This window comes from Diadema setosum, chromosome 9 (genome assembly GCF_964275005.1).
Source record: "Diadema setosum chromosome 9, eeDiaSeto1, whole genome shotgun sequence".
In the NCBI taxonomy this organism is placed as follows: Eukaryota; Metazoa; Echinodermata; class Echinoidea; order Diadematoida; family Diadematidae; genus Diadema; species Diadema setosum.
Genome location: NC_092693.1, coordinates 36986159 through 37014076, shown reverse-complemented (window position 1 = coordinate 37014076; position 27918 = coordinate 36986159). Strand labels below are relative to the sequence as shown.

The 27918-nt window shown below is 37.7% G+C and overlaps 1 protein-coding gene and 1 long non-coding RNA gene across 2 annotated transcripts in view; one reads left to right on the top strand and one right to left on the bottom strand.

Annotated features, from left to right (window-relative positions):
- LOC140232684 (uncharacterized) overlaps window positions 1-15178 on the top strand; it is a 43630-nt gene extending 28452 nt beyond the window's left edge. Inside the window, exon 2 of the mRNA XM_072312796.1 lies at window positions 13194-15178. Within this exon, the coding sequence (XP_072168897.1) occupies window positions 13194-15178 (1985 nt within the window). The remainder of the gene's footprint in view (window positions 1-13193) is intronic.
- On the bottom strand, window positions 723-27869 carry LOC140232686 (uncharacterized). Its single transcript, XR_011901498.1, has 3 exons — window positions 27793-27869; window positions 1559-1725; window positions 723-905 (listed from the first exon to the last, which is right to left on the bottom strand). It is a non-coding gene; the product is annotated as an uncharacterized lncRNA (long non-coding RNA).
- Between the last annotated feature and the right edge of the window lie 49 nt (window positions 27870-27918).

The window sequence follows — 27918 nt, the reverse complement described above, 5'->3', positions numbered from 1 at the left end:
AAGCCGAGCAAATGGACCCCACCCCCCACAATCGTGCTCATTTTTTCATGTCCATTCCAAATGTACCACAGGGCAAGATTTCATTAAAATAATTAACTCATTGCGTGCAAAATTATGCCTTGGGAAATTCCCTTTGTCTAGGTTTATATTGGAGAAAGATTTTTTTTTTTCCTGAATTAAAGTGAGCTTTGTTTTAATTAAAAATATGCTGGATATCACAAAACTTGCATTCCATAAATAAGGAATGGTTATGGCTAGTGATTATACCGCTGTAGAGGCAGTATCATAGCACTGTAAAATGCACTTTCTTTGAGGGATAATGATTCTATTTCAGACACATTATCAAGAAGCAAACAGAGATATAAGTTGATGAATACTGCATTTCCTTGGATATTGCTGCATTTCAGTCTAAATTTTGAATCCCTCATAACACGAATGAATAACCAAACTTATATGTATTCTTGGTTTACTTGCATTTTGTAGTCTATTGGCAACTTCATAACTCAAAGTGCTACTAGTTTCAACATGTTCATATATACATGCTTCACTTCTAATGCATGATACTTGGTGCTAGTGAAAACAAAATAAAACATCACTTGGAGACTCTAACTAGATGAATCTTCAGTTGAGCAGCAATTGTACAATGAACTTATTTCTGTTTTGAAACATTAAAACAAAAGCAAACTGATGTTTTGCAGATGAGAACTTCTCTCTTTATATTTATACGTATGTAAGTCTTTTGGTGAGACGACATGCTAGCTTCATTAACCCCACGCTGCTTAAAACCCTGCCAATCCTTTGATGCAGTAAGGACAAGCCAAAGGCCAGCAGAGCATCCTCTTTGCTCAAGGTCTTCTGAACTTGTCCATAGATGTCCCCACTTCCGTGTCCAATCGATATATTTCCTGGGAAGCAGAGAAGAAAACGAGACAATCCCGGCACAGGTTGGGTTGTAGATTGACAGCATTTTCAGAGAAGAACAATCGCTGCTAGATTTCTCTAAATTTCATGCAGCAGTGGTTACATGTACCTTGCAAGGAAAGATATGGCAGTGCAACATACTCTGCACCCACCAATGTAATGACAAATTCCCATCAAGCTTTGTACAAGTCCATGTCGTGCACCTGTAATGGTTCAGCAGTCTAATTTTTACCAATGCAGGCCCCTCTTATGATCTGCAACACCTGCTCAATCCATTTATGACATTATTAATATCCTATAGACTAACTCATGGATGCTCCACAAAACCTTGATAGATCTGAAATTGGTAACACATTGGGATTTCATGATATATCTAAATATGAATAATTGTCATCGTTTCATTTACTGTAAAACGAGGAATGTTCGCGTGCATTTTAATTTCGCGAGAGCCAAAATTCATGAATTTAAAATGCACAGGAAAGTTTTTGTCTACACTACATGCCATTGGCTCCAATTTGCGAAAATTTCATGCAACAAAAATTTTGTGTTTTACAGTAGATGGTTGAAGGATACAGCTACATGAATGACATGTGAGACACAATCATGAGAGACAATATAAAATAATTTCTATGATTACTTGTATGACTGAAGAGTGGATGGAAGTTGCCATCAGCCTTGAAGGTAGACTAGTGGTACTTCAGAAGGTCAATTGTAATACTGCAGGTGGCTAGTTCCTGGGCTCACTCAAACTGTCACCCGCTTGTGACTTTGGTCACATGATGTGCAAGCACACAAGAAGCAAGTCTAATGGCAGAAGTGATGCAAGGGTGGAGCAGCTGAATTCTCAAAGTGCTTTGAACTTGACATCCTAACTTTGTGCTCACAAGAAATCAACATAAAATGTTTTAGTTCCACTTTCTGGCCAAGACAAATCAATATTCATTCAATAGGTTAACATTTTCTTCCACTAGGAGAATACACACAACAAACAAGGCCTCATCTCAACACCTGGGGGGCATTTCATGAAGGAACTTGTTGGATAAAATATCTGACAAGTCAATTATATCTGACAAGTTTTGAGAAATTCTTTAGTCTAATTGGCTGATTTCTCTGAACTTATCGGATATAATTGACTTGTCGGACATTTTATCCAACAAGTTCCTTCATGAAATGCCCCCCCCCCCTCATGTGATCTCTTTAATAAACATCACAGTAATATTCAAAACTCTAAGCCAGACCACAATGAATTCCAATTAATGCCATAATATGAATATTCATATAGCAAACAATCATCTGTTTACTGTTAGTGTTAGATAATATCTAGGGCTACCCTAAATAAATACCACAGATAGTGTATGCAAACATTAATTAGCCCTCTCAAAACTGTATTTATCACTAACAATCAAGGATTGATGAAAATGTCAGTCAAGCATTGAAGCAATATTTGATAGCTGGTCTTAAAAAAGAAGAAGAAAAAAAAAAAGGGAATCAAAACCAGATTAAGTTTCCAACAATATTTCCTTTTTGGATTTACTCCAATGAATATGTCAGTTCTTTGCCGCAGCTGAGTTGTCCTGATTGTGCTAACAAAATCTCATTGAAAAATAATCATGGGGAACTGGGTAACCAGTCATCTGTTTCAACAAATTCATAAAATTGTTCAGTAAATACAGGTGTCAGTGTTGGTACAGTAATTTTTCAGCATGCCAGTTTTGGCTGCAAACACTGGGAGGAGCTCTTATATTTAACTGAGTGCATCATAACTATGTGGGAACCACTCAATTTCCGATGTTTAATAACCAGTGTTCCATGAATATCCAAACGCTCAGTTTGTTTTGGTGCCATGCTTGAATAGCATGATTCTGGAGGAATTGCAAAAGTGGAACTGACAGGACACCATGACAGATAGTGACAGTAATCACAAACCTCTCCAAGGCTGTAACACTCATGGATAAAACACAATGGGAGATCCCACAGAACTGCAGGCTTACTGTAGCATGATAATTATGATCACCAATCAGCTATTCAAGCCTTTCACATCGTTCAATACATGATCATAATGAGACATTCACATCAGAAATTTCATTTCATGAGAAAGGCACCATCAACATGTCATGAAATGTGGGAAAAGGTTCTTAGACCCTGTTTACAGTGCGAGGCTTGGCCGCGGCCGAGCCCACCTTCATTTCAGTGTAAACGCGCAAAAGGCCAAATGCGAGGCCAAAATTGGCCTCGCATTTGGCCACGCTCTGGAGGTGGTCTCGGCCGCGGCCGAGCCCGGTCTTTTCTCAGTGTAAACGCAAACTGGGCCAAATGCACGGCAAATTTTAGTCTGGCTTCCAAACCCTCTGCTTTACTATTTCGCTATTCAGGATATTAACCCCCTCAAATCAAAAACTAGTATAGTTTAAGATGGTTTTGTCCTGCAAAGGATTTTTTCCTTCGGCAAAAGCATCTGCCCGAACAGCGACTTCGTCGCCATGGAATTAATTTGGCAAAGGGTCTGAAAACCAGACAATACCAAATTGCGTGTGTTAACAAGCAGAGCGCCACTACGACAAAATATTGAAAGGTTTGAATCAAAAGCGTGGCCGAGCCCGGCAGTGTGAACGGACAAAATTGCAGGGCCCGGCCTCGCAATTGAGGCTGGGCTCGGCTCAGCCCCGCACTGTAAACGGGGTCTTAAATGGTGTGGAAGTTTGATTTTCCTTCTCCAATACAGGTAACTACATGAACCTTGAGGGTTAAAATGAATTCAACATTGACGCAATTTGTCTTCTTTGTGCAGAAAATTGTCTCTTCCATGTTAGTGACTGTTTACTACATTTGTGGTTATGCCCTCTTTCCAATTTTGTTTGAATGTTAGAGTTTGGTACTGCACTGGTAGAATCGACAATGAGCCAGTACTCCATCAATAATAAATGAGGTCCAATGCTATAGAGTAAAAATTAACAACATGCCAGTTCTTTGAGCTTTTACCAAGTCTTTTTGGTGAAAGCGATTGGCACAAGATTGGTAGAATAGACAGTGAAGCATGACCTTGGTATGAAAGTTATAAAAAGCAGTCATTATATTTAACCTTATATAAATACAGTGCTATTAGGAAGCACAATCAGCAAACACAAAGACCGTCATTCAGGATTAATTGTGTCCTTCCTTCTCAGAGGTTAATAAATGTTTTCTCATCTATAACGAATAAGAGTACCATTCTCATTGCATTATTTTGTACTATTTAGGGTCTTTATCTGGATTGCGACCCACATTTCAACATCATATGAGAACAGAAATAATGCGTTAGTTCACAAGATTTGGGTCGCGATCCAAGTGACAATACTCTGTGCCATTATTAAATGTAAACTATGGAATATAAATGCATTCTCAGAACTGTGAAAGTGAAAATTTTCCAGTTTTAATAATTGCTAACTATATTATGTCCTACAGGTTAAGCATTTAATGCTCTACAAGGCATCAAACATGCTTTTTAGGCCAGAGATGGTAGAATTGAAAATAACAAATAATACATTAAAACACAATATATATCTTCAAACTTACATCAACACATACTGTGATTTATGAAAGCACAGTTCAAAACATCAGTATATTTATATCATCTATATCAAAAGATCTTGATAAATATGTGTCAAAACAGGACTTAATACCTATCTCTCATCTTATGTAATCCCAATGCAACCAGAAAGCTGGTCTTGGATTTTCCCAACAATGCAACATGAAGAGTCAAGTAATGAAATAATAGCAACATCCCCATCAGGAATATAAAAGCAAAGGGAGATTAATTTGCATGCATAAGGCTGGACCATTCATATAAATTCATATTATATTAATATCTAATCTGGGCTGATAGGAGCAGGAGGTAACTTTGAATCAAACTCAGGTGGGGACTCCCTTTAAAAAAAAAAGCAGGATCATGTTCTTTTATCATGCCAAGTTAATTACAGCTAAAAAGGTTCAAGTGCATTCAAGACATCATGTTAAAGTTGACCTGAAAATAGAGGGTAAAATTTGCAGAATATAATTTCAAAGTGACATCTCCATCTGGTATCTAACATAACTGTAATAAATACAACAAATTTATCCAATTGTACAATTTTGAAGATTTATGTAAGTTTAATAAAGTTTTGTTTGGCCATGACATAATTTCAACTAATTTGCATATGAATACTCTGTATGTGATTTAAAGCAATATCATTATACACTGAAAACGTAAAAATTCTATAACATTCTTATATTGGGTGAGCCCAATTTAACCCGCTGAGGACGGACTGATTGTGCTCCAACACACATTTCCCTTAGACACCTGCCCGAGAATACTCGGGACTTGTCGTCAACGGGTTAAAAAGGGATTTATAGCATTCCCTTCCTCTGATACTATAATGTTTATCACAGCCTTGTTGGATGTGGTGAGAAACTGTACTGTAAGCAAAGGAAAACCGAACCTCATCGTTGTCACGTAAGCTTTATCCATACTCTCGATCTGCTCATGTGTGAGAGGCGAGTCTGCATGGAGATGTCACAGAGGTTTTGATCAAATGCAGAACTAAGATGACAGTGTCTGTGAGCTTAGCAGGACACCAGTGAGCCGTGCTAAATCCATGCATGGTGAATTGCAAATTAAGAGGAGGATACTAAACAGGAGCACTTGGCTGACAGACAGTGAAAGCCAAATTTTAACTCATGAACTACCAGAAACCACAGTTCTCTTGCTTGATGGTGGATTCTACCTGTTCTCATTATCATTATTCATTAGTAGTAGTAAATCATATATGGAATGATGAAAACTTTTCTTTTAATTGAGCACTACTCTGGTACCACTTACACGTACATACCACTGTCAATCAATTTGAAAATTTTTTTAAAAATATGCTAAATCCTTTTGTGCTTCCTAAATTGGCAACACATTTTTGAAGATTGAAGTTCCTGTATCCCTCTCAAGTTGACAATTCTTTTTTTTCAAAACATCTTTTTGTTTGTGTGACATTTAAAAACAAAATTGTGGGAACAAACAAGTAATTTAGATGGAGCATGTAATCAGTAATATTGCCAATTCTCACATCCTGTACTTTGAAAGTATGAGCAAACCAATGACTAGCAAATATGATGCTCGACATCAGTATATTATTTTGCAAGACAACTGGACTACCTTTGCACTTTATCTGCATCTACTTTCTTTGAAAGAAATTCACATTTTTTCCGACAACAATTGGGATTCATCCTAACAAAACAGAAGTACGAGAGAATAACACACAAATCTAAATAATTTTTGTTGTGCTATTTCTCTAATATAATTTGTGCCTCTTGGCAAGCAAGCCAATCCATTACAGATGTGATTCCTTCTTGAATAGCTCGGAGAAGTAAATTTCATTCCTCAGCATTATCCACAGAATTTTCTACTTGATTTGAATTCTCTGCTGAAGAGAAAAACATGGCCTTTTGATGTGACCGATTTCCATGAAAAGCGCTTGTTCTGATCTTTTTGTCATTACTTGATGCTGCAAGCACATATTATGTCATGCATATAATACCCTAATGGCGCAGGGCAGTAAAAACATCTCTGAATTACAGCTTGCAAGACCATTTAGATTTACTCGCTTATTTACATTAGTTGATTTGGACCAGACAAGGGATGGGAGGAGAAGATAGAAAGAGTATTATTGCTAATAAGAAAAGGACCATCTTTTGCATGTGTACAACTTTATGAAAACTGTGCCCAACAACAGATCCAAAGAAGAACTCCCATCTCTTCTTTTTTGTTATTGCAACTTCGGTCATCTGGCAAACTTTATGCAGAGAAAAAGAGAGAAAATTGGCGAGACATGGGTTTAACAAATGGCTTCAGGCCGAGCTACTCCAGGATGTGTTAAAAGCAAACAAGGGTAACTCATCAGCAAGGGATATCACAAAACATCGTCGGGATGTCAGGTAGGTGGGACTATTTTGCCAATCGATTGGAATTTTCTTGGGTTCTTTGTACATCATAGCTCAAAGAGTATTTACAATGCCTTCAAGCATTGTTGGCTGTATAAGCATATAATCACTTTCTGAGACTTGTGCACTGCAGGGGTATCTGTGCCATTAATCCAAGATAGTAGGCCTCAATTTCAGGCTTACAGCTCCCCCGAATAATTATGGTAAAGAGAAAAAGCACAAATATTTACATTGACTTGCAGCCTACATGCATTCCAACATGTCTTGAACAGAAAAACTATCATACAATGTAAGAAAAACTCTCGGTACATTTACACTAGAATGGCCATCGTATTAATACCACACTAATTTGTTGGCACCTTTCTCAATGGTAAAATATTATGTTAATAGATACCACAGTAATTCACTTGCTAACATTCTCATTTATGAAATACTGTGGTATATCTGGTAAGCACTGCGCATGTGCATCTCTCCTCTTAGAAACGACACAGTCTGTCAAATCATACACTGTTGCATGATCAGTGGCATTTTGTGGCATGATTCACACTCAAATCTTGCGAAGTTTGAATTACCACCCTGTAAATACAGGATACACCACTGCATTCTTATACCTGAAATTCACATATCAAAATCAAGGTGGCATCAAGACCTATGGAAAATTGTAAATATTCAGTTTAGAAACATATATAGACCTATTTATGAATGCATACAAACTGCCAAATATGAAAGTATTGTCTTTTCTTTACACATAAGCATAACTAAGCATGTCTTACCTTAAAACATGCTCCTTGGATTCTCTGTCTGTATTTTTTCCTTTTTGGTGATATAACCGTAAGCTGTACCTGCCACAGTTATCATTTTTTTCGCTGTTGAATTTTAAAAACACTACTGGGGCTTAATTATTTGTGAGCAGTAATGTCAGATGGCATACTAAGTACCGGCTGTGATCTTCTCATGCAAGCCCTTCAACTTTTCACAAAATCAGTAATGTGTGGATGTGGATTGCGACTTCTTTTGTAATGACTTACGCTGCCCTTTAAACGTATTTGCATTCTCATTCTGTTATGAAATGTTTTTCCTTTTAATCCGCATTTCCATGTTTTGCCTTTAATTTTGGGCCAATTCATGATAGTTCAGGGTGAAAGTCAGTTAATTACACAAACAACACTCTCATGTTATATCAGGTGCTTAGGGTATGTCGCAGCATGACTCATAATTATTGTGTATCTCACTGCTGTCAGATGCATTGCATTGTAGCAAACACATTGAAGAAAAAGCATATGGAATGCACAAAGATTTTAATACATGAAAACAAATTATGTGATCATGTTCTCTTGATTAAATGATAGAGATCATAACAAAAAGTATATGAAGTACTCTTTTTTAAGATATCATAGATTCATGGCCATATCTCCTACTATAAGGCAAATATTCAATGATACCCAAGGAATTATTTGAATTTCATTAACTCAAAGATACCACATGGAGAACACCTATAAACCACTTGACATCAAAGCAAACTTTATATGACTTAAATTGTATGCAGAATAATCAATAAATTAATGAATTCAATATTACTCCTTTCAATAGTATATAGACTCCTGATCTTGGACCCATTTTCAGGACAGAATCTAGAGAATACTTAATTGATCTGCAATCACTTTAATTTTGCTTCTCCAATCTCTTTCACCGCCCATCAGCCCAAATTGTTCCCAAGCCACCCTTTGGGCAAATTCTAAACAAACTCGTTTGGAATGCCCCGCCTTGTACCTCAAGCCTGAGCTGATTGAGAATGACTGCGGTAACCAGCCATGCATGCGCTGCCCTTAGAGACTTTAACCCACCACGATTTAAAAGCGGTAACGGGGAGGCAAAGGTAGTCAGATAAATTACGCACATTAGTGGTAAAGACAGTCAAACTTACATGTCGTAATTGAGATGGTGGAAAGACTTGTGGTTAAAGGAGAAGTTTCACTAAACATTATGTGTGGATTCAATAAATGCCAAAAGATCAGTGAAACAGTAGGTAAAATATTGAGGAAAATACTTTCATTAGGGATTTTTTTTAGCGTTTTTTTTTTTTTTGTATTCCATGCACTGTTTTTGTTTTTGTTTTTGTTTTTTTTACGAAGGAAACCCTGAAAAAAAAATGTGATTTTTTTTTTTTTAAAGTTGACAAATCTTCATTTGTTAGCTCTAATTATCAACAACAACAACAAAAAAAAGTATATAGCCTATGCATTCTCGCAGTCTGTGAATTCAGTTTGTTGAGGCAAATTCTATTCACCATGCATGTGGAGGTTGTCTTGCATTCCTCTTACATCACACCATCCACAAGATTTCTAGTGACATGAATGCCTCATTGTAGGGAAAATGTCACATCTAAACAAATTACCACAAAGCTTCCCCTTTACATGCATTTGTAACACTGTGTAATAATAGTAGCAAGTTCTAACTCCCCCTTGTAAAGGCCTAGCCCTTGCAGATCCACCATAGACAAAGTGCACAAAGAGATCACTATAATAATGACAATGATACAGCTGATGCATGGAAAAATTATGACATTCATAAGCAGAAGGAAAGATTTCAGCTAAGAAGACATATCAGTCTTTTCAGTCACATGACCATGGGATGCTAATGTATCTGTCTCCATAAAAATGCTCTTGGCTTTTGAGGTATAAGGAGATTGGATGTGTAGACAATAGTAGCATTCACACTGACGCTAATATATGGGATCCATATCTTGAGATCTACATCACAATCCTCACAGGTAAGGTTTTTGCCGGGGTATGGACATAAAAATCTCACTCCATAGCATGATCAGCATTGCAATCCAAATCCTAAGAAATTTTGTGATTATTTCAGAATCATCATGATCATTTCAGAAATAGCACAATAATTTGCACTGTGGCCAGTGTCTAATCGCTGGAGTAAATAATTTTGAGATTTTTCATCCCATAATTCAAAATACACATCATAACAGCATACAAACAAAATGGCAAGAGGCATGATTCGTTCTGGTAAATTTCAGACATACACCGTATGCAGTTGGGTGGAAAAATCATCACAATCTGCAATTTGTGGGATATTTCTGTCCATCTGAACGGGTGCAAAAAATCTCAATACTTTGATCGTGCTCAACATCCCGCTATTTTTGTCTGTGTGAATGGCACTTAGCGCAGTCTCCCTGCGAGCTAGAGGTGATTGGAGGTAACCAGCATTGATGAGGCGATTCCCCAAGCCCGAAAAGGGTGAATAACATGATCGATTGCAATCATGAGAGAAAGGGGGCCTGACCTAGATTACTAGAGACCTTCACTGGGTACCAGCCGACCATTTCTGTTCCCTCGATTTGTGGACATGAGAGAAAATCTAATCATGACTCTCCCGGGGCTTATTGTGAGAAATGTGAAACCCTCATCTGGAACAATACAGCATAGTGTGTATCTGACAATCAAGACTTGATCGTGTAACTGAACGGTGGCCTTTTGACATCAAATATACTTTCCATCAAGTTGATACTTGCTCTTCCTGAGCCAAAATGAGCTAGTTGACTAAAGTGCACGTGAATATTTCCTTTAACCTGTTGAGGACAAGTCCCAAGTATACTGAGGCAAGAGTCTATGGGAAATGCGTGTTGTAGCAAAATCAGTCTGTCCTCAACAGGTTAGAAATAAAAGGCACAAAACAAGACTGGTTGCTGCCTCCCACTTTTTTTTTTCAGAATTTGTGCGATTGTTTTTTAAATCTAAGCACACCTACCAACACTATCATGCACACTTTAATACCTCTCAAAGATCTTCTCACTACCAAACATTGATTTATTGAACTGTTACTGTTTGTGCAGGATGAGGATTTATTTGCAAATGTTATGCTATTCCTGTGCCAATATGAGCTACTCAACAAAAATGCAGGTGATAACATGTTTTGTTTCATTAAAAAAAAAGGGGGGGGGGGGCACAGTAAAAGAACAGTTACTGCACTCCACCTTTTTTTCAGAACATGTGTGATTATGCAACTAAATCTGAGCACAAATAGCATTATTGCGCAGTTATTATAACTTGTGATTGCTCTTCTCTTTCCTACAGAAATATCAATATTGAACTGTTTCTGTTTGTAGTGGATGTGCAACTGTTTGCAAATGTTACGACACTCTACACACATTTGTTTGCTTTTTCTCTTCTACTAGAAATAGTTCAACTGAAGTGTGGCTTCTTGCCAATCACGTAATTCCCATCAATATTGGGAAAAAATGGGGGGGGGGGGTAAGGGAGAGAAAGGAAACTCGAAACTACTTTCGATCAAGGTGAATACGAATTGGAGGAAAATTTTGCTGCATTTCACGCACGCCATTCTGGCTCTGGAATGTATTCATTATTACTGCCACATGCCCATTCTTGTGAAGTGTGGCATACACTGTCACTCAGAAAATGGGGCGTAAGTAATCGTCTAATCAATGCAATATCTTTGACTGCGCAATCCACCGCAGTCCACCTATACAAGCTACAATACATCACACAATTCAGCACATGCATCTCATCATTGGCTTATATTCATGGTTTCAGATAATGTTACTATTCTTCATAATAAGGAACTTTATTTCCATTTTTTTTTCTTTTAGTGGGGGAGTGGGAGAGGGTTCTTGAAGAACTGTATTTTTTACATAATGCTCTAGTAATTCTAAAATCTCACGTTTTTTCACGTCAAAGACATTTCTAGCATTTTCTTTTCCTATCAAAGTTGTTGTCACAAAAGAATGCAGCAAATGTATGATTCACTTCCATTATGGTTCCCTCCCAACCCACCCTCCCCCCCCCCCCTTCAAAGAAAAAAAAAAAATGCCTGTCAGCTTCAAACCAATTCATCACCAAGCCATAGGAAACAGTAAAGCAGAAACTATGGTCTTAGCACAAAGACAAAGTTTTTTGGGTGCACAGGAAACAAATCTCCCATAGTTTAAACTTTTGACTGCATGAATCATGGCAAAGGTGTAACTGTAAGGCACTAGATTCTGGGTCCTTGTGAAACAACTGCACCATACTTCTGAATATATTCAATACTTCACAGCATTTAAATACTGAAATGATGGAAGGAAATTGAGTGTGGCATTTGGAAGCAAGCTTTCCTCTCGGATACTGCATCAAATCATTTAGATTCAAAAGTTCTGTCCTGCACTGATGACGCAATTCCCTCTTCGCCTAAACTTGTCATAGCGTTTTCCCTCATGAATCAAACTTGTGTTAACTGTTAAGTAAAAGGCCAATGTTTCCTATAATTCCTTTCCAAATTGATGGAAAACCCCACAGTGCAGCACTCACTATTAGTGAGCACAGACACTAGTTACGTTCAGACGACAAGCCTTAACCTCGAGGTTAGGAAACCTCGAAGTTTGTAGCTTGTTGTTAGGGACCATGTCGACGCACTCGTAGTAAGCTAACCTAAAGGTTAGCTCGATGTTAAGAGCCACGAGATATCTCAGGGTTAGCGCTCTAACCACGAGCTGCAGGGGGTCCCGCTTGTAGTTAAGCACTGTGTGGACACAAAAATCAATGAACTCAAAGGGGCAGGAGCTTAACCTCGAGGTTTCCTAACCTCGAGGTTAAGCTTCGTCTTGTGGACGCACGTCGAAGTTAGGGGGCAAGAGCTTAACCTCAAGGTTTCCTAACTTCGAGGTTAGGGCCTGTCATCTGAACTTAACTAATCTTTCAATTCTGACTCGTAAAATTACTCCTGGGTAGTTGTGCATGGAGGAGACTACTAAATCCATTCAAACTCTTTAAATCGAAATCACGCTAGTATGAAGAATACAGTCAAGCATGATATGCTGCACCAAACTTTGTTTTTCTGTAGCTGCAAAATACAAGAATCTCCTTGTAGGGTTCTGTTTCATGTTTCACTCTATCTGGAATAAAGATAAAAAATCTGAACATTCTTGCAATTCTTTCATATTCTGCACTTATAAAAATTCATGAGAAACCCTTACAAAAAAACTCATTAATCTTTCCAAGAGAACACAAACACAGTCAGATCCCTATCAATACTAAAAAGAACTACACATTGTACAGCATGCTGATGCCTACGAATAGAAGAAAGATTTGAACCATATATATGGCCATGGCTTTGGTAGAAATAAGAAAAAATATTTATCTGATGAGAGCCTTCTGTTATGCATCTTTACCTGGCATCACTGTATTTGTGAATATGTTTTTCTTTTAGATAGACTGCAGAGTGACTACATGTAATCAAGAGTGATGTATTCAAATGGAAAAAATACCTGATTTGTTACAGCACACTTCTGACACACATTTCTATATTTTGATGTCTTACAGATGACAGTACGATGCAGGACTCCAACTTTCTGGATCAATACATGGAAGAATACCTGGACAAGAACCACTACACAGGTGCAACATTGGGAGTTTTAAAAGGGAGCTCTCTTGTCTACGCAGCTGGGTATGGAACAACATTAACAGGGGCTGCCATGGAACCAACTTCTTTGCTTCCTGTGTCAAGCCTCTCAAAGACAATAACATCAGTTGCCATCCTCAAACTTGTACAGGAAGGGCATCTGCATCTGACTGACAAGGTATTTGGACCAGAGGGCTTGCTCTCATCCTATGCTCCCTTTCCCTCTAGTGAAAGTGCTGACTACAGGCTGAGAAAGATTACTGTGGAACAGCTGCTCCATCACACAGCAGGATGGAGTCAACAGAAACCTCCAGTGTACGATCCCTTGATGAATGAGGTCTACCTATCGAGGGGGCATAACGTGCTCAACATCAGCCGTGAGATGGGGCTCACGGCCAAACCCACACCAAAGGACATTATCAAGTTCATGATGGGGAGAAGGCTTGATCATGCCCCTGGCACAACTTATGAATATTCAAATTTTGGGTATTGCATCTTGGGACAGATCATAGCAGAGGTCTCCTGGATGAGCTACGAGGAGTTTGTGAAGGAGAATATCCTGGAGCCCTTGGGTATGTGGCAGACGGAGCTTAAACAGCTGGAGCCTGGTCCTCTGGAAGGTGGCTACAGTTTATCATTCCATGATGGAGACATACCATTAATGCAGCACATTCAAACCGCAGCACCTTCCTTAGATCTGATTGGGCCTGCACTAGGGTGGCACTCCACTGTCTATGATATCATGCGATTTGTGTCTGGCATACATGACAAAAAGTTTTTATCAGAGGCAACCCTTCAGCTACTGCAAGTGCCGCCATCGTCTCCAATGTTTGAGCATCAGGAAACCTGGCCAGGTCTTGGTGTCAGGGTAGCGAACACAGGGGCATGGTGGCAGGTTGCTGATCCCCATGACAATGAGATTGTCCTCTATCATCACCCTGTGGTTGGTAGACCTCAAGCAACAACACCTTACAAACAGGAAGATTCTTTGGGGTGGGTCCTCATCATGTCCTCAAACAACAGGAAGAACCTCAGGACCACATTTGATGAGGTCTTCTCCACCATCAACTGGCCATCAAGAAACATGTTCCTGGATGACTGTGGCTTGTCCCAGCAGGATGTTGCAAACGATGCAAGTGCAGTCTTGATGAATGCCCAAATTCCTGAGGATCGCTTCTCAGCATATGTCAATGCTCTATCCAGAGGCAGCTTCTATCCCAAGTGGATCAATACATATGATTATCTCTCAGAAACATTTGTAAGCATCATTTCAACGCATCAAGCCAACAGCAGGCACCCAGAAATCCAGTTTGGTCTCCTCAGCTCAGAGCTCAGAGTAAAAGTTGCAGCATACGACAATCAGGGAATGCAACTCTCGTTTGTTCACAGCTTCAGCAGCCACAGACGGCATGGTCACATCTTGCAGGCAGCAATTTTTACTTCCTCACACAGGACGCTTTCTTCAGGAATCCACAAATCCCTGGAGCACTATCTCCATGTAGCACAGAAACATCAGGAGCAAGGGTACACACCCATCGTTCAAAGTGTTACCTCCAGGCATGGGAAAAAAGCTGTAAGCTTTGTCTTTGAAAAACTCGCCACAACCAATTGGAACTCGTACACGAATCTAACTGTTCATCAACTTGATGGTGTAGTACGGTCAAATGCTCTCCAAGACAGAACATTACACTATTTACAATGCTACTTCCATGAAGGAGAGCTTCTGTTTTCAGCAATATTTATTGATGAAGGACTTCATACCTGGCATTTCCAGGCAACATTGAGCGAATCAGACTTTTTAAATGCTGCAGAGACTTACAGAAGACTTGGATATCACCCGCGGATTACAACTGGTTATGAAATGAACTATGAACTAAATTATGCTGTACTGTGGGTTAAACAGTAATTCAATTTGATTTTGCAATGTAGGATGCTAGATATGCCCTTACACCAATTGGCTTATCAATTGACTGTCTTTACCTATAGATGATCAAATATTAGGATAATAGTTACGGTCTCTTTTGGCAATATAGCAGTCCACTCTGTATTTCAAATGCTGGTGATAACAATAGAAGAAATACACCTCTGATTTCATAAGCCAAGAAACAATATCTTGATAAGAGCAAATGCAAAGGTTAGAAGACATGTTCTATCAAGAAATACAATTACATTGTTTGTTCAGAATAAAACAGTCAGGAGCCTGGGGCAGTTACCCTTTCCTCGTTATGATACCCCCATGAAGAAATGATTCTCAATGCAATAATGTGTGTTTTCCTCACAACTGAACAGATATATGTTCCAGAGAATAATAATTGCTATCTTAAGTTTTGAATCAATTTTTAGAAAATGTTCCAAGTGGTTAATTTTCACTGAATCAAAGTAATAAACACTCCTATCAAGAAACTCACTGACCAGACAAGATAGACCTCCAAGTATGATATTTTGTGAAAAATAGGTTTGCAAGCCACAAAAACATTCACTAAAACTGGTTTCTACTGATAATGTATGAATGAATAATACAAAATGAAAGCCTTACCTTTCATTTCACTTTTTTCCCCAAAATATAGACATCACATAACCTGTGCTGAATGTGAAGTCAATGAGGTATACTAAAAATAAAGAGCTCAGTTAGTTTTCTGAATTACCATATTTCACTCTTTTTAAAACATTGCAGACACTAAACTGTAACCACATTGAGTATTCATGGACATATCTTTTTTTATCTGTCACCTCCAGATATGGTAATCTCTTCATACATTTTACACATGTGGTACCAGGTTTTCATGGTAAAAGGTCAAAATTGTATGACCCTTGTCAAGTCATTTCTTGTTTGATATTGGATAGCCAAAAATTCTCTTTGTAGATGGGGTTTGATGACATATGCAAGATACCAAGTTATTCAACACAATTTTTGGCAGGTATTCCCCCCCCCCCCCCTCCCTCCACTCCTTTTGGTCAAAAGTACTTTTTTTTCTTCTTTTTTTTGCTGGGGTGAACTAGAGTGTAAGTAGAGTGTAAATGAACTTGAACTGAAGTACAGCCCAGTAGAACTTAGTGATGTAAAAAAATATATTAATATATATCTTGCCAAATGGCATAGGAAATGTCATGATAAAGGCTTACACTCAGAGTCATATTCAGTATTGTCCTAACTGATTGGCCAGACTACATTCTCAGACATTCAACTATCGGAGGGTTATGACATGTAGAAAAACATTGCAAGAGTAAGTTATTTCATTATGTCTTTGAGATATGAGTATTTATTATGTATTATGTGTTTGTAAGCAATGGCACATTTTTGTGTGGCTTATAAATTTTATCATTGTACTGTATTATGATGTATATTTTTTGTATATATGCAAATTAATTTATGCAGTTCTGTTTCCTGAAGTGAGATGAGTCGGGTAAAATTGTGTATTATTTAATAGTAACACCCATTTTCAACTTCACAAGTTTGAGTTTGGTGCTGCTTTCATGTCATTTCATTAATTTCGATGAAATAAAAGGTGAGATTACAGGATTTTTTTTCCCTCTGCATTCATGCCATGAAGACCACTTCACATTCAAAAAGCAAAATTATAGTAACTATATTAAATTGTTATCCCCATCTGTGCAAAATATTCTCCTTATAAAGCAACTCTCTTTACATCATCATTTTCATAAGATATGTGTCGATTCCTGCGATTGTCTTGATATTTCAATCCAGTCATTATGACATGATTTGAACTGTGAAATTATGCTTGGTTTGCCATTCAATTTTCCAATGACTAAACTATTGATTTGCATAGTATTTCTCTACATAATCCAGTAAATTCTGAGAACAATTCTAACAGCAAGTCACTTCGTTGCAGAGTAAAACTGACTCCTAAATCTTAACTTCAGATGACTCCAGGATCATCTGATATGCGGGATTATCTCATCTTGCCTACCTTCAAAATGTCTGAACCATATTTTGGTGCTTTCATGAGTATATGTTACAGCAAATCATGTACTTAAGTCAGAGACCTGCTACTCTTTCAAGGTGAATGAGCATTAATAAAATCTTCATTAAGCTGTAATTTACATGCATTTTATTGACATTAATATCTTTATAATATGGCCACAAATTTAGGACCTTACATAAAGCACTGTAAACAATACAACACACATAATAACAAAAATCACACCTGAAACTGCCAAGCAAGACATACGAAGAGGGAAAATTTGACATTTCTGTGTTGATTTGAGTATACACAGGAAACAAACACAGGAAGGGAGATGTGAGTAATAGATACACTGGTGGCCAGGTAACATGAGATTGACCTGTGCAACAGCAACAACAAACATAAAAAGCATAAATATCTGTGTAAACTGATCTTTCCTCACTGATCTTGGGTAAAAAAACAGAAGAATATACACAGGAAACAATATACACAGGAAACAAACACAGGAAGGGAGATGTGAGTAATACACTGGTGGCCAGGTAACATGAGATTGACCTGTGCAACAGCAACAACAAACATAAAAAGCATCAATATCTGTGTAAACTGATCTTTCCTCACTGATCTTGGGTAAAAAAACAGAAGAAATACAATGAGTAGGGATGTTCCACAAATGTGATCTGTTTCCCCACAAGATGTATCCAATCATTCGTTTGTGGGAAAGAAAATATAACGAAAGCATAACCTTGGAAATGTCAGATCCACTGTCTTAAAGCCTTTGCTTTAATGAGCAGACATGCTTTTGTTCCTAATAATTTATTTTTTATTTATTTTTTTTTTTTACTTTGACTGACAAGTCGTGGGCAGACTGTGTTTTTACAGCTCCAAGAAATGTAAACTTGACTGGGTTCCATCAGGATGCTCTGCACAGGGACCAAATTAAAGGCAAACATTGTTAAGAATAAATATTTCCAAGGGCAAAGATTCCCATGAAAAATCATAATCTTTCAGTCCTACGCTGTTCATGGCTCACAAGTATGAAATATCACACAGAAAACACTTCATTGCTTGACTGTAAGAACTATTAATAGCATTCTCTTTGTTAATACTGTATCCCTTAAAATTTAAGGGACTTCATATAAAGACATATGAAATAGGAAATAAGATCTTTGGACAAGAATATTTAAAATGGTTTGTGCTACATGAAGTGACTTCTTTATTTTTGGAAAACTTGGGGTGTGGACTGCACTGCAAATGATTCACATTTTAAAGCTCATGCCAAAATTATGATATCTGTCATATTTTTACAATTTGAGATTTAATTGAACGCAGAGCAGGGGCAGATGTGGAAATTCTGTAAAGGGTGGGGGCAACTAATATTTCTGGTGCTACTTCCGGGTTTCATTTCATTTATTCTTTTTATTTCTTTTGTTTTTAACAAAAAAATAAAGGGGGGCGTGTGCCGGTTGCGCTCCCCTCTGGATCTGCCACTGCATAATGATACAAAAACAGGTGTTATTTCATCAATAGATTTCACTGTCAGCTTTGTTTTCCCCAAAGTGGCCCTTTCTTCATGTAAAATTTTAACCCGTTGAGGACGGACTGATTTTGCTACAACACGCATTTCCCATAGACACCTGCCCGAGTATACTCGGGACTCGTCCTCAACGGGTTAAAATACTTCACCTCAAGGCATATGATACAATACTTGGCATAAATTACCCAGTTACACAATTTTAAAGTCTCCACTTTATATCTAGTAACCTATAAACATAATATGTATGATTAATGCAATACATATAGACATTATTGTAATTCTATTGTGTGTATAGATAGTACTTCTGACTATGACATCTTTAAGAATAAATACATTTTGCTGAAATCTTGTATGTACAGAACAGGGACTCAGAGTGGATTTATATGTCAAATGTATTCTCATTTTTGTAAGCATTTCTTTCCTCAACAGTACATCAACAAAATGTCACGTCTCAATTAATATCCATATCTCTCAGAAATAACATGAGACCAAGTTGTGATCTTTGAGGTCAATTCGACAATGAAAACGAAATAGTCTCACCACCTGTAAGTGAAATGAACCAGTACCATCACAAAAAGAATATGAAAATAAAGTCAGGAAAAATAATTGAAAATATAAGTCATACCAGTTTGCTCAGAGCTGATTAGGTGTGGCTAAAGACAATGAATCCCTCTTTGAATTACACCTCATTTGGAGGCCAAACACTTTCTTACTGAGAAAGACTACACATTTCGTTCAGCCTTTGGTCAGAAGACAGGAAATTTTCAAGTTCCAAAACTGTAGTCTCCCTTTAAGGGCTGCATAGAAGAGTTTACGCAACAGAAAAAATAGCATATTTTGGGACTGAAGTGAAATAAGTTGGTTTCTTTACATAGACAACACAAAAGACATTGAATCTTTTGTGTATTTTGTATAATTTATTCAATTATAAATGTTTATCATCGACACATATGCATCTGCGGAGGAGAATTCTTTATAAGTGTGAGCCATGAAGTGTGTTGATCTGGAACCACAAACTGCACCACTCCTATCTCATCCATCATGGGCATGTGTACCTGCTAATCCAACTGAGCTCTGCAGTTTTAGTTCTTTTCTATATGCTGTATGAGACATATGCATCATGTCTGATTCTTCCACAAGTCAAGTGAAACGACCAGTGTGTGTCGGGGTGCAGATGTCTGGCAAGAGATGTTACAGACAGACCATAAATCAGTTCTGTGTTTGTAAGGCAGGAATGTTGAATGCTGACACTGTCCTGTTATCAACATGACCTCAATTTTCTATAAATCACGCCCTGCTCATCTCTTCGGTGATAATGCATACCTCATATGTCATGAGGAAGGGGAACCACACACTTAGTTGGAATACACTATCAGGTAACATGTGGGTGAAATAAAAACAAGCTGAAAGTCAAAGCACAAGCATGCATTTATGGCCAGTGCAGTTGCAGGTTCAGGGAACAAAAAAGTTGAATGATACACAGCAAAAGCCAATGATCGAGATGTAAACAACTAACCTAAGTGACATCAGGTGCTCTGATGAAAACATACACCTGCACCGATTGGTGGCAGTGATCTTTCCCTATGATGAGACACAAGTTTTTAATTTTTTCTTTAAAACTGAACTCTACCATGTAAATACTCATCCATTCTGATTGCCTGCATATATGCTTTACAAAATTAATCCTGGGAAAAGGGGCAAGATTTCCCTTTAACATATCATAAACTTTATCATAATTATAATCTTTTAAAGAACAAATACATTAATTTTGAATGGTCAGGCATGTACACAATCACTTAAATAGTAAAATGTTTTGACACATTAAAGATATCAAAATCTCAAAATCAATGTGTTGCTGAGCATTGCAGTATTTTCAGCTCAATAATTTCATCTGTGTTGTATTTCTATCTCAGGTACATCACATAATTATCAATTACCAAGTTGGATGAGGGAAAAAAACAACTAGCATAAACTCTTGGAATGTCTCAGTCTGATGTCTAATACCAACCAAATTTTCACTGAGGAAAGAGTACTTCTGACTGAATGAACAGGATGTCCAAAGTGAGAACAAATTAGAAGAAAATACAATGGAAAAGCAGTTTCTATGAAATAGATTCCACCATATGGATGAATAGATGAATGTATGAATGAAAGAATGGACGAATGTATGAATGAAAGAATGAATGAATGAATAGATGAATGTATGAATGAAAGAATGGATGAATGAAGAAATTAATGGACAAATGAGAGGATGACCAACAAATGAATGAATGTGAATGAATTAATGAACAGAAGGAACAAATGAAGAACAACTGAATGACTTAATGACCAACACAGGAACAAATGAATGAATGACTGCATTCAATGAACAAACTCAGGGTGCTACATAAGCACTTGCCTGATTGCCCAGGGCAAGTGAAAATCCACCTCGGGCAAGCATTTTTGAACAATGAGAACAAATGAAGAGTTTGTTTGCAAAAAACGATAAGTCCATTTTTGAAGATTTTGAAGTACGGCCTCTGTCATAAAGTACAAAATAATACCTTTTAAATGATATATTGGTCACTACATATAAAGGTATATTTTTGAAGTTATGATCAAAAGAAGCAAAAATTTTCTTATTATTCTCTTTATTTTTCTTGACCTTTAATCGCAAATATCTCCACTTGGCAAATATGGACTTATCGGTTTTTGCAAACAAACTCTTCAAATGCTTGCCTGAATTGGGCAAGCAACAAGTTTTGAAGCCACCTCTTTGTCACTTATTCCTCCCTACAAACCCACAAAGTCAACCATACAGAAGCCCAGAGATAATGATTGTTTAGTGATGCAACACATTTTTTATTCATATCAGCAACTTTTCAACACTCACATGAAGAAACCTCAATGCAATGCAATGGTAACACTCCATCAGACCAAGTTTGTTACTCCAATGTGTTTAAGCATGCTGTGTGCTCTTTATTCACATGATTGTGTTTTGTTAAGCCCTTGACTTACACATGATTTTCTCTATTATTTTCTTACATTTTGGACTTTCTTTTTGGGCAACTAAAATCAATGTTCAGGCAGGTGTTCTGCAGCAATTTGAAAATCTGATTGCCCAACTGGGCAAGTGAGAAAATAGAGTTATGTAGCACCCTTAAACCACATTTCACCAAGAGGAGCCAAACTCGCTCAGATGGCCAATATAGGAAAATGATGATTCAAGAATGAAGTGAGTCAAGAAGGCTTTTTGAGGAAGCTGTTAATGAGGCTACAACAGGAACAAACGTCAAATGCAATCTATACATCTGAACAAAAATAGCACAATCAAAATAAAATGGCCTACGTACTCCACCCACCAACACCTACAACTCATGTACACTACCTACACTTTTTGCCACGGCCAGAGGAACCATGGATTTTGGCATCATTTTGCAAACCTATTGTTCAAACTTCAAAAGAAGTGTGGAACAGAAAATACTCTTTTCATACATTTGTATATGGAGTAGGTACTACAGATTGCTTTGCTTTGTGAACTGCCACAATCCCTTCACTAATTCATCAATCTTGCTCATAAAAATTCACCTTCGTACCTCCAAGTGCAGGAATGTAATTTGGTTGCTGAACAAACCAGGGACAGAACTGTTTTCTCACAGCCACAGAACAAAAATAAGTTCATGTATTCCACTAATCCATGGGAAGTGTTTCATCTTTCCCTAATCCCTGCACTTACCAAAGTATATATATTGTTTGCACACATGTTCAATAGTGTTTTTACGAGGTGGTTCTCATCCAGCTGTGATGAACAAAAAAAAAATTAAAAAAAAAAAAATAAAGATTGTATGATGTACAAAGTATAGCAGTCATGCAACTTAAATGTCATAATTGAGGCATTCATACAATGTCAAACCAGGGAAGTGAGCCGTCTCACCTCCCTGGTCAAACCGAAAAGAGCACAGCCATTCATACAGTCAATAAAAATCTGTAGCGTTATTTCACATCTCTCTTTGACATCCACTTCTTTTCTCCTGATGAGTAAAACCTTTTTTTCACTTTACTAGTTGGTTAGGAAGATAACAAGACTGGGAGAATCATTTAACTCTTGAGACTCATTTAGGAGAAGCATTTAAGAGACATGTTTGCACATTGCTATACAAGCAAAAGTCCAATTTGCAGACACACATAAGACTTCTATTCAAATAACTAAAATAGCAACCAAAGGTACCTACAATTCACCTCCACAAGCATCACAAATGAACACACCAACACTAATTGGTTGAGGAGTTTGCATTACATAATGATCTGACTCCATGCTTTCACATTCCTGAACTGATGAAAGTATAACTTAATCCTAACATAGCCAAGGGCAAAACTCCGCATGTAAAAGCATTGTAATTATTTAGTCTATGGCTAATAGGAATTCAGGTGTACCTCTATCTAAATGCTGTTAGAAGATGATTTTAAAAGGAGACAGCACATTGAATTACATGTAGATGTTTCTATAGAGGAGGTCTGCTAACCTCAAGGTTTGCAAAATGTACACATCAATACTAACTGCACACAACATCAGCCACAGGAATGACTTTCTCTTCTTATTAAAACAAAAATGTGTTGCGGCGAAAACGGAAAATGGGTCGCGCTTCCATTCACACCATTGGTGTGAAGACCGAACACCTGAGAAAGAATCAAAGTCAAGGTCAGCCAGGGACTCACGCACACATACGTCACAGAAATGCAGGCAAGAAATACCTTCTACAAGTGTAGGTTTGCTTTAGTAGGGCACAGTTTGTTCCACGAGGATTTCTGTCCTTTATTGACATATCCAATGAGACAGCTTGCACTGAATTATTATTCTGCTTCTGGGTCATGTCTATTCTCAGTCGCCTGTAGGTGTCACCACTGTGAATCATACCCCAACTGAGATTCACCTTGACACAGTTTTCCACCTTCTCTCTCTCTCTCTCTTATGATCTCTCTCCAGCTGTGTTTCATTCTTACTTTTTTATCACATATCCTTTTTGAGCTCTCTCTCTCCCTCCTTTTCTTCAGTCTTTCTTTCCCTCTCAACCTCTCTCATAAAATGTCACTGCATATCAAAGTTACTGTAAAACGAGGAATGTTCGCATGTATTTTAATTTCGCGAATTTCGCGAGCGCCAAGATTCGCGAAATTAAAATGCATGCTAAATTTCTTGTCTACACTATATACATTGAATGCCAGTAGCAATTTGCGAAAATCTAATGCCGCAAATATATCATGCTTTACAGTAGATATTGTTATAATGCAAGAAAGAAGGAAACCACACACAGTAGCCAACTTTGCATACATTATGTTCTATGTATCTAGAGCTCCAATTTAGGTATCTCTTCAAAGATTAATTAGCTCTGTGAAAGATGGAAGATAAAGTCAAACTGCTTAGTTCAAAATAACAACTCGTCTTGAAAATTTCATTGAAATCCATCCATGACTTGTCACTTAATTGGTTTCATTCAAATACATAAACATCACACAAAAAACATAATCTTTGGCAGATGTAATCAGTGTACACTACTGATCACTGGTTAATACTACAGACTATACCTGACATTATATTTTGGAGGTGTATAGAGTCAACCTTGCCTATGTCGAATCTACTGTACTGTATAAGCTGCTACTTTCACGTACAGATACTCTCGCAAATGAGGAGATCACAGACATTTTTGCGAGATGTTCTTTTCCTGAATGGACACCAATGTTAACATAAGTGCACAATTACCCTAGCGCATGACGACATTTCTGCGTGCTGTTAAATTCGCGGTCCAACAGTGATTCGCGAAATTCGCAAAAATTAAACCCTCATGAAAATAACAGCTTATAAATACAGTATTTGGACTGAAGAAATAGCTTTGACTTAGAGAAAATTTGACTTCTCAGGATAAAAATCAGTACAATATAAAGAAAAGAGGACTTGAAAAGACCTTTGACCTGGGCGATTATTCGAGTTATGTGAGGTGGACTTACAATGTGTAAGCAAGGTTGACTGTACTAACATCACATGTTTAAGTTAATAAACCACTCATGCTAAGAGACATTCACTAGAAGGATATTAATAGATTTAAACATGCAATGTAAACTGCAACATAAGCTTTCTGGAATACAGAGGCCTTATTACAGAGCTCTGTAAAATACAAAAATAATATCATATATATTCAATAACTCACGTAAAATGTTCAGAGAAGGAGGTACATTTCTTTTTTTTTTTTTTACTTTAAGCAAGTAAACTAGGGCATGTTGGAAGAGTGGTAGCAACAGCCACTGCCTCCAAGACTCTAAAAAAAAAGTAAATGCACAGAAATCATACTTCCTATCACTAGATGGCGCTCTTCCATAAACAGCAAGCACACAACTTGCAGGCTGGGAAACTTTGTTGATTCATGAAATGAGCAAACACAATCCTTTTTGAGCCACACCACTATACATTACTAAATTATGTCAAAGGATAGATCTTTGCCATTTTTTCGTGCTTTTGCATCTCCCTTTCTTACTGTATCACAGCTCCCCCCCCCCACCTCCCCATTACTCCATCCATCACCTGTTTTTTTCTGTCTTCTTTCTTTTCTTGCAGACTATGCATTATCAAGATTAATGACTTATGCACATGTTTCTATCCAAATAAAAGTTTTCCACATGACTGGGAGTTGAGATGAGCCTGTACAGATTTGTACCTCAAGGATTTTGTTGTTGTTGTTGTTGTTGTTTATCTCTTCCATATCCCATACGGGACAGGTGTATTGCCCCCTTTATGATTGTCAGGCTACGTCTCCTGGTGTCTTATTACCTCCGCCATGGGAGGACTAAGGAGGTGATGTTTTCATCGGTGTTGGTTTGTTGGTTTGTTGGTTTGTTTGTCTCTGCAAAATAACTCAAAAAGTTGTGAACAGATTTGGATTAACCTTCCAGGAAAGGTTGTGAATGACACAAGTAACAGATAATTAAATTTTGGTAGTGATCCAGGAATATCTATGGATTTTATGAAGGATTTTTTATATTTTGGCTGGTAGGGTTAATGAACTCGGGAGTTCAAGCAGCGCGTATTTGAAGTTTGCATGCGTCCACTAAAGTGCGTGCTCTACAAGTAATTTCTGCAGGGCTAGGGTAAGACGCCGCGCAGCTGAAAGTTGATGATGTAACAAATGGCTTCTTTATTGGGAGAGTGGGCTATTTTCAGCATACATTACTGAGTGGAAATCGCTGATCTCTATGGAAGAACAAGATCAGTGGTGGAAAAACCTGCTTGGTGGAGGTCTGTGCTCTCAGAGTGCTTTTCTAGTATTTTGACAGCAGAATTTTACAGTAAGATCTATGTGAGGTCTGACGCATATTATGACTTGCTCTATCATCTCCTCTTCAGAGCTGTGTGCTCTGCGTGTTGATTGGTAGAAACCCCACACTGTTGTACACACTGTCTAAAGTTCCTGGCACATTTATAAGGGATAATCCCATTTCCTCTTTACACTCTACCTAGAAACCACTTCAACTCACCTAGGACTAAATTGACCAGTGTATACACTCTAATTAAGCCAATACAGGAAACACCTCAATTTGATCACTAGATTCTTAGAATGGATTAAACCTACATGTAACAGCTTCGTGTGTGGCACTGGTATAGCCAAGGTATGAAGATTTTTTCATAGGTTTTCATTGGATAATTCATTTACACATTGATGATAGTAGGTGAACATTTGATATGTTTTTAAAGTCACTTCTTTTATGATATACAATAAGAATTAAAGAAAATTGTGTTTCAGTCACTACAATTTATCTGTAAAAGAGAAAGAAGTGTAGCTAAGAGATCTAGTAAAAGAATGAAGTGCACACATACAAAACAGTCATAATGCACATCATAGAAAAGATACCTGCATTGGTGTTGCATTTGCAGCCTCTCCTTGGTACAAATCCTTTTAACCTTTAATCTCAAGATTGTATTGATCAGATGTTCACATCAATTTTCACTCTCTTATTCATCTTAATATGAACAGTCTAAACACACACACACAATAAAACTTGAGACTGGTCTAAATAACCCAATGTACAATAATGTATCTCAACTTAATACCCGACAACACAGTCAAGGCTAGCAAATTCTTGACAACACAGTGTTTTTGCAGCTGGTTTTCGTTATGTAATTTTCATCAATTTCCTTTGTTCCAGATATGCAATAAAAGGGGATGACCTATTCTAGCAGAGTAAAATTGCGCTGGTGCTCATTCAGTCAGTTTCTGAATGACAGTTTGATGATCTTGCCACACTCTACGATACCATGCTGCCAAAAAAAGGCTCTATGGGAATCTCACTCTACATTGCTGAAAACACTGTGAAAATGTCATTTTTATTTATCCATTTTTTTTTTTGTAATCATGCCATGGGTTTGATTTTGATGAAACCTCTTTCATTCTCTTTGTTAGGTTTTACTAGCTAAAGCCAACCTTCATATAATGCCCCGTCACTGACCAGGCACGCTAACCTGGAAACATTAAACTGCACATTACTTGAATACAAGACCATTCTGAAGCAAATAATTTTCACACAACAATAGATATATAATGTACTCTTAAATAAATCCCACAAGGATTGGAACAATCATCCTCCAGTATTCCCACTGATCAGTTACGTTGCTAGCCATCCCCTTTAAAAGATCCCGCTTCATTTATTCATCGCAAAGAGCAGAGAGTGGCAGAGTGTTTAACCTGATGAAGTGGTCCCGCCTTACATCCAACTGGACCCCATGGAAGACCAGCTATTGCAGCTGAATATGGGCTATCTTCTCAGCCATCTTCTCAGGTGGAAATCAAACAAACAAACAAACGAACAAGCATGACAAGGGGCATGGCAAGAGTGCACTGGTAGAGGCAACCGCATCCTTCACACAGCATGGATATAAGTACGTGGGACTGCACGGGAGCTACCATGTCGGTGAATCGATAGCTAGATATAATTCGGTTGTCATTGATAATTCTGCAATAGCCAAATGGTGTTACTAGTACTAGAGGAGCTTTATACGCGTAACCATTTATTCGACTGATAACTATATCGGTAACTTACTTCGAGGATTTTCCGTAGACGATTGAATGGTCCGAACTCCAGCCCGCCTGGCGAAAACCGTCGGCACATCAATGACTAATGACCGTCATGTCATTCAACACGTGCATAAATTGTTTATTATAGTCT